Source organism: Poeciliopsis prolifica, unplaced genomic scaffold (genome assembly GCF_027474105.1).
Source record: "Poeciliopsis prolifica strain line A6 unplaced genomic scaffold, Auburn_PproV2 SCAFFOLD033, whole genome shotgun sequence".
NCBI lineage: Eukaryota > Metazoa > Chordata > Actinopteri > Cyprinodontiformes > Poeciliidae > Poeciliopsis > Poeciliopsis prolifica.
Window position 1 is genome coordinate 3713724 of NW_026562408.1, and position 13446 is coordinate 3727169.

The 13446-nt window shown below is 39.1% G+C and overlaps 2 protein-coding genes across 8 annotated transcripts; one reads left to right on the forward strand and one right to left on the reverse strand.

Moving 5' to 3' along the window:
- Positions 1-507: 507 nt before the first annotated feature.
- LOC129373402 (RNA-binding protein 4-like) lies at positions 508-8308 on the reverse strand. 4 transcript variants are annotated; one of them, XM_055051290.1, is made up of 9 exons: positions 8196-8261; positions 7487-7666; positions 6713-6903; positions 6432-6614; positions 6218-6327; positions 5799-6068; positions 5459-5694; positions 4307-4723; positions 508-1335 (listed from the first exon to the last, which is right to left on the reverse strand). In XM_055051290.1, exons 2-9 carry the CDS (start codon positions 7645-7647, stop codon positions 1332-1334), a joined length of 1572 nt encoding a protein of 523 aa, XP_054907265.1. In that variant the 5' UTR covers positions 7648-7666; positions 8196-8261; the 3' UTR covers positions 508-1331. The 4 variants fall into 4 exon arrangements, with proteins under 4 accessions (XP_054907265.1, XP_054907263.1, XP_054907264.1 ...); XM_055051288.1 differs by lacking the exon at positions 8196-8261 and adding an exon at positions 8274-8308 and having other exon boundaries at positions 508-4723; XM_055051289.1 differs by having other exon boundaries at positions 508-4723; positions 6719-6903.
- A 1061-nt stretch (positions 8309-9369) lies between these two features.
- On the forward strand, positions 9370-13445 carry LOC129373600 (ras and Rab interactor 1-like). 4 transcript variants are annotated; one of them, XM_055051615.1, is made up of 7 exons: positions 9370-9592; positions 9873-9933; positions 10075-10278; positions 10927-11041; positions 11186-11258; positions 11397-11488; positions 11838-13445. In XM_055051615.1, the coding sequence occupies exons 3-7, from the start codon at positions 10075-10077 to the stop codon at positions 13028-13030; spliced, it is 1677 nt and encodes a 558-aa protein (XP_054907590.1). In that variant the 5' UTR covers positions 9370-9592; positions 9873-9933; the 3' UTR covers positions 13031-13445. The 4 variants fall into 4 exon arrangements, with proteins under 4 accessions (XP_054907590.1, XP_054907591.1, XP_054907589.1 ...); XM_055051616.1 differs by having other exon boundaries at positions 9370-9587; XM_055051614.1 differs by lacking the exon at positions 9873-9933.
- Position 13446: the final 1 nt, after the last annotated feature.

A 13446-nucleotide genomic window follows, 5' to 3' on the forward strand; every position in this document is an offset into this window, starting at 1 on the left:
ACATTGTTTGTTTGAAAGGGAAATAACTTCAGACTTTCCTGTTTGTCTGGCTGCTGGATGCCTGACTTGCTTTTATTGGAAACTGCTGCATTTTCATGTTGCTGAGTCAATGCCCCATTCTGTATAGTTTTTCATCTTACCTTTTTTCATCTTATTACCTCAGCATACCATTTGTTTATACTGCATTCAATACTCATTCAGCCCCCTTGTGTCCATTAGCTGTTCATTGTTGTTGAGTGCTTGGAACTCAGCAGTGTCTATGACAAACTCTTCCTTGCAGGGAGTAGGTTCTCATTTAAATTTCTTCCAGCAATTTTTTTTTTTAGTATTAAAGTGATCAGATTACCATCAGGTTTGGATTGTTTGTTTTTTTATCTATAAAGAGATAAATAAATGTTTTTTTGGAAGAAAATTGAATAAAAACATCACCTGATGTTCATCTCCGAGTTATTCCTGTCAAAGCACAAGCTTTACAAATATACACACAAAAAATAATACAGCTTGGTTGGAATTCATTTATTGATAATGAAACATTTCAAAGAACAAAAAGGACAAAATGTAATTTAAAACAACATGGTAGAATTCGTGTTCATTGTCATTCTTACAAGTTGAAAGTGGCATCAAAAAAACTGTTTTTAGGAGACGGGGAGTCTAGCGTCGAACCAGCAACCGATCCTGAGCCAGGTTATTCAACTCTGAAATGGAGGGCTCTTCATCAAGGCACTTAACCCCAAAGTGGCCGCCGGGTCACATTTATAAAACCTAAAACATTCCATCCCACTGAAATGTCCCAAATCTGGTTTTGGTATTCTTTAAGTGGCAGGTAGCAGTAAAAACAAAATGGCAGCTCAAAACGGTCAGATTAAATATAAAGGTGGTATAAATGTCCTCAAAGAATTATGTGACTTTTCAAGTCAGAAACAGGAATGTATCGCTCAGTATGCTTGAAGAAATCTAAGCCGGAAAACCAGAGGAGAAAAAAAAAAGATTCTCTCCCATTAAAAAAAAAAAAAAATCAAGAAAAAAAAAAAAAAAAGACAGGGGAAATTTTTCCAGGTATCCTGACAAATTAAAATCCCAAAAACAGGAAAAAAGGAATAGTGAGCATGGACATAGCTGATGCTGTTAAGTCAAGAAATATGTGCTTGTGAGTGTGTTCACGTGTTTCGGGCCGGGGCAGGAGTGTGTGGTCTGAGTGTTTACCTTTAGTGGGGGGACACCCCCATCGTCCACAGCAGTTTCAGGCCTAACGCTGCTGTTTCCCCCATCCCACTCTACAGCTGCGTGCGGCGTACGTCCAGGGCAAGGGCTCAGTTTGGCTCCCTCCCACTCTAGCTGCAATAATCAGCAAGAGGAAGAAGGTGGCTGGAGCAGCAGCAACAACAATGCATGCAACTAACAGTTCACATGGAGAAGGTGGAATAATGTGGAAATGTTGAGTTGCTATGTGTCATTTGAACCTAAAACTGTCAGTTCAGGTGTCCCATGAAAAACGAGATGGATGCTGTGAAACGACAGTAAATTAGCATGTTTGGTCTGTTTTTGATGCGTCAAAGAAAAAAAAATTCCATTTTGAGTTAAGCTGTTATTTAACTGTGATAGGGATTCCAGAATAAAACAAATCCTTGTTTTGACTTCAAATAAAAAGGTGTGCTCTGGTGAAAACAGCCGAGAAAAAAAACATTATCTGCCCTTCACACTGCCGCTGGAGCAAACAACTTCTCCATCACCTCATTTCCATTTCCATCTGGTCAACATCCAAATAAAACCACAAGATATAACGGAAGAAATAATCCTACATCTCTCTCAAAAGATGACTGTAGTAAACTATTTTTGCAATCTCAACTTCAAACCAGTACAATACATACGTACCAAAGTTTACATTTCCCTTATAGCTCTGATGTTTTCTATAATGGAGGGGAACCTGACAACAGGAGAGAAAAAAGGAAAAAACAGCTACTAATAGAAATTTTAAATCACTATGTTTGCTCAATGATGTTACTCCTGGCTTTTGCAAATTCAAATATGTACACAACAAAAAAGTTTATCAAACAACAGTCTAAAATTATGCAATGATGTAAATGTATTTAATTTATTTTTACCAAAGAATGAAAATGAATTAATGGAATCCAAAGATTCTGATTTGATGCTTTAATAGCTAAAATACCAGACCCCTATTGTACAAGTAAATGGTCTGGTGAAGAAAAATAATTAACCAATCAAAAGATCAATTCATTCCCCACTTTTCAAGTACATTGTGATAGTCAAAATATGCTTGAATTAAACTGCATGTTAATATCTAAAAACTGTGTGTTACAACACATAGCTATTTATTTTTGGTTCTGGTCTGCAGTTTGACCAATTCATTATTTAAATGACCCTTGATGAAACCAAAATAATTAAGTGGCTTCTGGTAGATTATTTTTAATGAAGTCATGTAATAAACACATTTCCTTAGCAGAATTTTGAAATTTACATTAAAAAAAAATTGTCAAAGTGGGTGCAAGTGCCCTCTTTTGGTGGACACAAAATGAGGGACAAAGTGAAGCATCGTCTGGCAGATGGCACCATTTTCTGCCCAAAACACTCAAATGATCAAAACTGTGAAGTTACAAGGTCAGCCAAGGAGCAAAAATAAGCAGCTTCCCATTTCTAAAGTGTTATCTAACTCGCAATGAAATTCAATCTCTTGTTTTTATTACTACCAAACATCAGTCTTATATAAGGAAAATAAGTAAACACCTTAGGAAAACAAGTTCAAATTAACCAACCTATTCAAAGTTTCACTCAATTTTTAATTTTCACAAATCCCTTTTTGATACTGGGACAGCTGATGGGATCTGATTGATACGCAACCACTTCAGTCCAAACAAGTCCTTCTGTGCAACATCAAACTAACAGCGGGCTAAGCCAAAATATATCAGCACTTTTTAAATGAATGCTCATTAAGCAAAACTCAGAAGCTAATTGTCATCAGCCAAAACCTTTTCTTCATAAAGCTTCATGGTGAGCTCTATCACCTTGATTTCTCTCTGTAAAATAACAAAAACAAAAAGTCAGATTTACCTCTCAAACCATTTAATTCCTATTATTTGCAGCTAGAAAAACATCAAGCTTTTCATATTCAACACCAATTTTATTATATACGTTCTGACCTGCCGATTCACATTTTTTATTCTAAGATGTACAACACAAAGGAGAAAATTTGTGCTCCAGGGATCTGACAGAGGTAGTAGTTATGAAGATACAAAAAATGTACTCATTAAAAACACTAAAGCACAATCCCTAATCATTTTATTTTTATTCAGCTGACCTAGGGCATTAAAGTAGATGCCATTGGTTGATTTATGGACTGCAAATGGGGATTATAAGTTTTAATGTATTTAATAACTTTGGGTGAAAAAATGTTAGCTTTTGTCCTGTGACCTTTAAGTCACAGGACAAACCCCCTGACTGACTTTGATTTGGAAATACTACTCAGAAGTATTTCTCTTATCTGAATAAACAGAAAAAGAACACCTTAAAACTCAGTTAATCCAAGGATTGCAAAACAAAGGTTTGAGCTCAGGTCACCCACCAATCTCACAACACTACAACAGTTTTCTGGAATAAACCCTGACAATAAATCTTTAGAGACTGTTAGAAACCATTTTTTGTACAGTTTTGGACTGGTATTCAGAGAATATTTGACATTTTGTTGATTGTTGTTGACCAACTAATTTTTTTTTAATTTTAGCTTCCCCTGGCAATTTAATAAATTGTTGGGCAAAGTAATTGAGGAAAAATGCAACATTCTGGATCCCCTAAGGAAACCACAGAGTAACATTTAAGCAAAACAAATCTGTGGAAAAGAAACTATGAAAAGTATAAAAGGGGCCTTGATCCAGCAACAAAGTAAAAATGCTAAATTCGTCCTCCAACCTAACCTTGTCCCCGGCAACAGTCAACTAGGAACCAGTTCTGCCACAACATCTAAAAGAAACTTTGAAAGCTGACCAATATTGCCAAATTATCTCCACGTGTTTAAAGATCTTCTTGCTAACTGGTCGATCATGGGAAAAACATTTAGCCAAGAAAGAAACGATGCTTAAAATGCAAAGCACATTCGAATACAACCTGGCTTCCTGTTCAAGTTTTCTTTTAAACTGTCCCTCATGTAAATACATATACGTAAGCACACACATTGGCAGTGTGTATGGAGTGTGTTGGGGAGGGGTGGGACTATCGGTAAGGGGGTTCTGGCGTGTGGTAAGGGTAATCGTGACGCTGGGGCGTGGGTTGCCCGTGTGCGGGTGTCTGCTCATACGGTGTGGATGTGGAGTAGTTTGCCGTTGCTGGGTAAGCTCCAGATGAATCATATGCTCCCGATGCACCGTAGCCTCCAGACGTGTCATATCCTGCTGAGGCGTCGTAGCTTCCTGAAGAAGCATTGTAATTCCCAGATGAAGTGTCGTAGGTCCCCGACGACGCATCGTAACCTCCTGAAGCGGCATATGCTCCTGGGGCTCCATAGGCGTCTGTTGAAGCATAAGTTGGCGGTGCTGTGTAAGTCCCTGGCGGTGCAGGGGTGGTGGTGGGAGGGGCTTGTGTCTGAGCGCTGCCCGGTGGAGGAGGCGGTGGTGGCGGAGGATTGGTGTAAGCGTATTGGAGGTACTGGTACTGTTGCTGATACTGCTGATACTGTTGGTACTGATGCATTTGCTGGTAGTATTCTGAGTATGACCTGGAGAGCAAGTTTAAGTTGAGTACTAAGTCAAAAGAGCAGGGAAAGAAAGAACAACAAAAAGCTCATCTCTTACGAAATACTGAAAATATTTAATGAATTTCAGAACCCTTGAAAAAACTTCTGGCTTGACCTAGATAATTTAAGATTATTTCTTCCGAGTTTACACTTCAAAAACTCAAATTCTTGCCAAGTATTTTTGTCTAGTTCCTAGTACAAATATCTTAGTACAATTGAAATACAACAAAACAAACTTCAGCAACAAACAGGAGCTTGTTTTCAGTTAATAACTCTTTAATATTGATGGAAAAGAACTACTTATAAGTGAAATAATCTGCTAGCGGATTACATTTTTCCTTATACTGTGAAAACATTTATTGTTTGACCAAATGTTTCTCTCGATGACTGATGGAGGAAATCACCAGCGCTTCTTGCAACCCTGGAGGGAAAATCCTGTTAAATAATAGATGTCTTGTTCCACTGGCAGATTATTTAACACATAATTAGTCATTTTTCATCAATATTAATAAATTATTGACTTAAAAGAAACTATTTTTGCTGACAAGTTACTAGTAAGTTTGATTTGTCTTATTTCAAGTGTACTAAAATATTTGCACAAGAAACTAAATCAAAACTATTTGGTAAGATCTAGTGTATGTGGGAACAGTAAATGATGACTTCCAATATGATAGAAATTTGATTTTCTTTAGGCTCCACTGTAAATGAATGCGTTACCTAGCAACAGGATCCGCCCCTTCAGACGTAGTGGTGGCAGGTGCTGCATCTTCAGAGACTCCAGGTGGTGTTGGCAGAAGCGTGCGTCGTTTGGGGCGTATCTGAGCAAAGGAACCAGGAACCGGGTCAGGAAGAAGAGGGGCCCGGTTTCCTCTGATTGGACTGCGATCTCGTTCGTTTTCTGATGTAGCAGCTGCTGCTGCTGCTTTTCTTCCTGCCTGCTGCTCTGCCAGAACCTAGAATTCAAATGTAATGAAGAAATATTAATTAGGCTAACTGTTTGGGGTTTTTTTAAGAATCTGTATTAACAAAACATGCTTTAATACAAAAGTTTGCTAGCCTTCTGTCCTTCCTGAAAGAACTTGGCTCTTGCTGCTTCGAAGAGCGTTGTGGGATCTGGAACAGCAGGTTGCTCTGCCTCTTCAGCCACAGGATTGTGATGGGCCAGTTCTTGGTAGACCTGGTCAGCAACAGATCCATACACCTGGCTGGCAAGAGCACCGTATATCACCCCATCTGCCCCCTTAGAACTGGTAAGGCCTTTGAGAGCAGCGTAGGTGGGGTCAAAGGTTGTTGTGTTGTAAAATGAGTTATGGACACTTTGTTGAACCTGAAAGAAAAATTATGGACATTATTAAAAAGACATGAAACTCCAATCTGACTTGACTAAATGGTATTGAAATAAAATGGAAAGTGTACAGTTATTTAACTATTAGATTTCATTCGCTACTAAAAATTCTATTTTATTATTTTAGTTACTTGTATGGGCAGGCCAGCGGCTGCAGCGGCGGCAGCAGCTAGCACAGCTGCTTGACTCTGGTGATGTTCAAGTGACGGAGGAGGACGTGGAAGAAGACCCTCTCTGCCACCTGGAAGCGAGAAGCAAAGATCACAAGTGTGAAAGGTTGTATTTTATTATTATTTTTATTAAATACAGAAAGAAAGCTGGATTCTTCATCTTCAGTTGCAACACCTCCGCCTGCAGATGAATCTCCGCCCCCTGGAATCTGATTGATCAAAGGTTGCGCTTTGGAAAGCTCCACAGCCAGCTGACGGCCCTTGAACATGGTCCCGTTGAGAGCTTCGATAGCTGCCAGGGCCTCCTCCTTCCTCTCCATATGCACGAATGCATACCCAACATTTGAGCATAATCTTGCTGCAAAACAAATTTCGTGGCCATCAGCTTACAAGACACAAATGTTTGACTATTTTTGTATTTCTTTTGAGTATTATTGGCCATTCTGGTTTATATACCTTTACCTTTGACTTTATCACAGTCTAAAACTCTTCCAAAGGTTGAGAAAAGCCCATGGAGGTCATCTGCTGAACATGTCGCGCTGATGTTTCCTACAAACACTTTAATGGAATTAGGCGGGCGGGCACGCGACTCTTCAACAACTAGTGGCCTGCCTCGGTACTCTTTGCCATCCAGATGCCGTATGGCCCTGAAGGAATGAAACCAACATCAGAAGTTTGGACAAACTCAGCAAAGATCAGACATATAACTTCAGTGCCTTTACACCTACTGGTTACTGAGCTTCAACATTATTCTACAATCTTTAGAATTTGCTTCATAACAGATAACTGGTTTTGTTAAACTATGGAAATTTCTATTTTTAAGCCAAACCTCTTTTTATACAAACATTTTCATGCTAAATGAGTCAATGGTAAATGGAGGGTTGGTTGACTGGGGGCAAATTAATTTTTACTCAGTTTGTTGTTTCCCTGAGTCAATGGGTTTGTAGGATAGACACAGCATAACACAACAAAACTGAATTAAATCATACATTTACGAATCAAATATAGATCAATACCAGAAAAGAGTTTTCACGAACTAAAACTGAGATTATTAACAGATTGCTACCTAAAATTATTTGACCTGTAATTAAAATATTTTTTCAAAGTTTCATTTAAACCAAGGTGGAAAAAACTTCATGGCCTTTCCACACGTTAACAGTCTATTGAAATCTCGACACGTCAAAAACACCAATCCATTTCTGACTACAAATATCACGGACAGTTACATACCTGTCTGCTGCGCCCTCCCCTTTCAGGGTCACGAACGCATACTGTCTGAGCAAAGAACATGTGTCGATTTCTCCATAAGGAGCGAAAAGCTTATTTAGTTCATCTTGAGTAGCATCTAAAGGAAGGTTCCCCACAAACAGCTTCACGTTCTCACCGCTCATCTCTGTATCAACCAGACATCTGGAAAAGAACAACAGCATTTATTGGAACAAGACGTTAGGTTCGATATTCCCCGCCGAACGTTAGCTACCCATTTGCTAACTTCCCACGACTCTCCAGAAATATAATGTAATGGCACAATTGTATCATTCTGGGGGTTTTTAACGCTTCAAAGAGACTTGTGGTACCAAAAGAGTCCGAATATTTACAAAGATGTAGCTTTCTGGCAGGCGTGTAATAAGCTAAGCTAATATCACCGTTAACTTTAGCAGTGGAAATTGATTTAGGAAAGTACTAAGGATACCATTAAACAAATAAACTAGATAAAAGGAGACCAAAATTAAAATTGATGAAATCAAAACGACGTGTTCATGGCAAAAAATGCAACCATCAGTTAGCTAAAACTCTTGGCCATTTTGTTTAACGCTAGCGTTAATGATGCAGCGTTAGCCGTACAAGCTAAAGCTAACAGTGCTGTTATATGAATAAATTTGCAACGGTATGCTTAAACTAAATACATTTTGCTTAAAACACATACAGACAAACATACCGAACAAATATTCGTTTTTTCTGTATTTAAATCAAAGACCAGACAAACATTTAAGCCTAAATGGAGCAGATAGCTTACCCAACGCGGTCGTAAGCTGACGTGATTCAGACGTCACATCCGGTTACGCTATTCGAGGAAAAAAAGAAAAGACGTAGCACTTTCATAAAACGCAGATGTTGGGTAGTTTTAATAACTAATAATAAGATTATTTGTTTATTGGAAGAAAAACTTGTCAAGGGTTACAAACAAAACGTCACAACAACGTGCCCAGCTGTAACCTACATTAAAATTAAACTACGTTAGGTTTTAAAATGATTTTATTTTGAGTTTTTCCACAGCTAAAACAGTAGAGATATTTTAAAACATCAACAATAGTTAATAACAGTTCTTTTTTACTCTTTCGGGTATAAATTTTGTTCTTCATATTTTCAAGTAAACATTCGTTTAACAGCCAATGAGATCTGGTCACACTGACTTGCCATTGTATTGCAGGAAAGTAACAATACCCCAAAACTAAGAAGATACAATAAAAGCAAATATTTTTGCATATAAATCAGTTATTTACACCATTGCATTGACAGAAACAAACCAACATATTATGCTCTTTCCAGCCTTCTTTAATAATACTCATTAAGCCACATCACTCAATACATAATACCCATTAAGCCACATCACTCAATACATAATACAAAAAAACAGGAGGGTATTTAGGAATTAAATTAAAAATAGTTGCAAAAATCTAGTTTTGATCACGTGAACAGCAAATCATGTTTGTTTCGCATGTTTTAAGTCATAAAAAGAATATAAAAAACAGAAAGCAAGAATACATTAAGCTAATTTACACGTTATTTTGCATATTCTTTCTCAGATATTCCAAACACTTATGGAAAGAAAATAGATTACAAAAAAATTATGAATAAATAAAGTAAAATAAAAAGTATCAGCAGTATTATTTTTATTGAATTGTCGTTCATTTATCCTACCCCTTTTCTCCGCCCCCCTCGCTAACCTGCTTGTTCAGGTCGAGTTACCAGCAGGAGGCGCTATTTTACCAAATGAATCCAGGCGAAGTCAATCACAATCAATGACTGTTGTGAGACCCATAGCCTATCCCACCAGTAGTGCGAGGGCTTATTTTCTGTTATTTTATTTATTTATTTTATTCATTTTTTACACGACCGTAAGAGGAGATTTGTTTCCAGGTGACATCCTCCTTCCAGGTGGAAGGAGGAGCCACATACTCTTGTGGATCTGCAGGCGCACGTCATGACAGGCCGGAGTGGAAGGAGCAGTGACTTTTCTTGGTTGTAAACTTGGAGACGGAAGAACATGGAGCACGCCACGATAAACTGGAACCCGAGAGGATAGAAAACAGGATCTGAGCAGAAAAAAGTCTGGTAATCTTAATATTTGAGTTGTTCAGATTTAAATGGCAAGATTAGAGCTTGAGGAAAAGATAGCGTTTCCACTCTTCAGAGTGGAAGTTTTAGGAACGCATGCTGCGCAGTCAGAATGATGTTGGCCTTCATGCTGTCGGTAGAGTTTCAACAGAATAGAAATAAAGATGCTGATAGTAAAACACGAAGTTTTACTATGAAATATGATGTGATGTCAGAGTTTTCTGTCTGTTTAGGCTTTGACTTGAATTGCTATTTTATTAAGCTCTCTCTCTCACAGAGCTGCTCCAGTTGACCAAGTCTGAACTTGCAGTTCAAATCCAGACAGATTTTCTTTGCAGGTGTGTGTCTCATTGTGAAGCAGTCTCACCCATCTTATTGACTAAGGCATAATCAACTCTGATAATATAATGGGACCGCCTGATCATTACTGGTACAGCTAATAACAGTGCAGTTACTGATGTGTGAGTGTGTGTTTTCAGATGGCACAGCAGGAGGAGCCTCTGTATGATTTCCCGGAGCCCACCCAGCATTCAAAGCATAAACTCCTAGGGGTTCAAAGAGGAAGGGGCTCCCTGAGAAGCATCAGCGTGTTGGACCGTCTCCTGCTTACCGTTCCTGTCTGGCTGCAGCTGTCCATCAACCCAGCAAACGCGCTGCACATTCTGCAGAGGGAACCTCCTGGGGTCTGACACAAATCTATGCTGCACACTTTCTTGTTATGCACACAGAGCACTGTAAATAAGAATTTGGCAATTCACGGATCACTCACAATTTTGCTTTTTTGTCACTTCAATTTTTTTTAATCATGTATGGCTTGTTTAAACTGTTCATGACCCAAGTGTGTTTGAGTTCAAGGTAAATTAATGGCCAGATAATATTCTCAAGGATTTTCTGACTGTGAGCAGAATTCAGAGCTCCAGCTTTCTAGGTCCTAAAACAGAAAGCAGACCGAGAACATCAACCTACCACAATGTTTACTCCCAGTAGAATCCTTTTTCCTGAATTTAATTTTACTTTTGTATTGCCACTCCAAAGACCATTTTTCCAGATGTCCTGGAGATCATTAAAATATTTTCTGGTGGTTTTTGTCTTGAACCACAGACACTGGCTTTTTGCCCAGTTTGTGTCTTGTTGCTGAATTATGATCAATGACCTAGATTAGAATAAAAATTTGAAACGTCTTCCTGACTGATAGATGTCAATGAGTTTGTCTTGAATAGGAATAAACCTGTAAGGGAAAAATACTTTTTCACTGACTGTACTATACACATTTAATTCATGTAATTTCACCAACCTGACTCTGAGATTCAGTAACAAGTTTCATCTTACAGACGTTCCTGGTAAGAAAGTCCCGCACATCCCAAAAGAACGTGCTCTGTGTTCGTTTGGCAGATGACAGTGTGCCGTCGTTTGTTCAGGAGTTCGGCATTAGGGAAGAGCAGTCCAGTAAGAACATCATTCCATCTCTAACCCCATGTTTTTGTCAGTCTTGTCTCACAAAAATAACTATTTCAGAAATTGTTAAATGCTAGTTATATGTAAACTATTTTTAACCACTGTCACACGTTTTTGTACTTTTCTTATCAACAGCTTTGTCCCTGGAGAGTTCAGCCATCAGCTTTCCAGATCTCCCTCGACTAATTTCCTTTTATTGTGTCAGCAGGTAAAAAAGGGAAACTCAAAGTTCCTTTCTAGTTTTGTGTCAATCAATTTCTTCTTCCAAACTATATTGCATCTTTAATCATTAAGTATTTAGGTGCCGGAGCATCTTGTGTGATCGGATGTTGCATTTGCATTTCAGGGATGTGCTGCCGTTTCCTCTGGAGCTTCCTGAAGCCATCGCAAAGGCGTCATCACACAAGGAGCTCGAGTCCATCTCCCACATGGGAATTGGTGAGGGAATTACCCGTTTCCTCACAGCAGATTTTGCAACCTACTCTTTAACTGTCTGAAGCTTTGAAGAAGGGATTTAATTACATAACTCATCCACAGACGGTGGATTTTGAAATTGTACACACCCCTATTAAAGTGCTAAACTGTTGCAATGGGAAAAAACTTACAATAAAAAAAGTTTAAAAGTTAGTACATAGTTAATAGCTAAACATTAAGATATATTAAAGGAAAAAAAGAAGTACATATCAAATGGTGTGCGGTGTGAACACTTTTGAGAGCTACTGTATTCAAATACGTATTAAATGATATTAACTGAAATGTGCACTTTAAAATCCCAATTCTTTTCCAGAATTCTGGCGTTCCCATCTGAATGTCCGTGGGCCACGGGATCCTCCAAAGCTCAGAAAAGAGGAGAATCCAGATGTTGCAACATCGGGACCACCTGTTCTTCTACAGACTAGCTGTGCAGCTGAGCCAGACTGTGTTCTCCAACTGGATGTAGGGAACCGGCTCAGTGCAGCTGAACCCCACTCAAACGGCACTAAATCTGATTCAAATCCAACTCTGTTCCAGGAGTTTTGTCCAATCACAACACGGAGCCCCAGAGAACTGAACTGCGGCTCCGGTCAGGGTGTCCTTTGCTTCATCAACCCTCTTTTCTTGCAGTCACAGAATGCTTTCTCCAGAAGGCGCATGTTCAAACGCAGCTTAAAGATTCGAGTTTCCACAGAGACGTCAAGCTCGCTCTCCCCTCCTCTTGCTCCGCCACCTCCTCCACCCCTCATGCCTAAAACCAAAGCGAGATGTAAAGATTTAAAAGGAGGAGGAATCAAATCCAAAGGAGGAACACTTCAGGTTGAGCAGCCTCCATCAGTAGATCTTTATGTCTGGCCAGAGATACAGGAAGAGGGCCAAGCAGAGAGCGAGATGGGCCACACTGAAGCCGACATCAAACAGGAAATGGCTTTAGCTCAGCTACCAGCCATAATGGAGCATCTTTTGGATGATTACATGCAGCCTTGTTCTGCGGTCAGTACCCACACTCCCTCGCTTTCTCCTTACCAGTCGCCATCAGTTTCTCCAAGAGCCCCCCCTCTTTTCCCCAAAGCGTGTCATTCCCGCTCTCCTCGCTACTCTCCCAGCTCTTCCCCATCCTTCTCACCTTATCAGTCCCCATCTATATCCCCCAAAGTGCCTCTCTCCCTCTCCCCATACGACTCGCCCAGCACTTCTCCATCTCTCTCCCCTGTAACCTCAATGAACTCCTCTTCGCTGTCAGAACAAGTCTGCTGTGAAGAGGCTGCTCCTTCAGGATCAGATGAACAGAGACCAGCGCAGGAGACTGAAGCAACATACACAGGTAGGGATAAAGACGATAATGGAGAGGCAAAGGATTCGAATGAAAAGACGGAGAACGAGGAGAACAACATGGATGTAAAGAGCGCTGAAGCAGAAATCTTCAATTCTGGAAATAATCTTGAAGAAGCAACAGAGACTCCACCTCAGTTACCCCAGAAACAAAGTGATGAGCAAGCACTTTAGACTGTTGATGCATTTAAAAGTAGTTATTGTTTTAAACATTTTTCAGGAATGAGCAGATACCTTATAGGAATAATTAATATTTGAGTGACACGTTTCTTAAAACGTGTTTCATGTGGTCTTACTTTTCAATTAGGGAGCAAGTAATTTTTTAATTTAACTCAGCTAAAATTAGTGACAACAGTTGAAATGTTTGCAAAATAACCCCCTCCATACCAATCAAGTTTTCAGTCTGCAAATATAGATTCTTGTTCTTCCAAGTTGTAAATAAATCACTCAGTTAAATATACATTGTGGGTTTTGTAAAATTAAAGAAATGATAGGAGATAACTAATATAAACTAACATGATTGTTAAAATACAGAATTTATTTTATTATGGGAGCAAATGGGAATTAATAAACTATGAATGAAAAAAGAC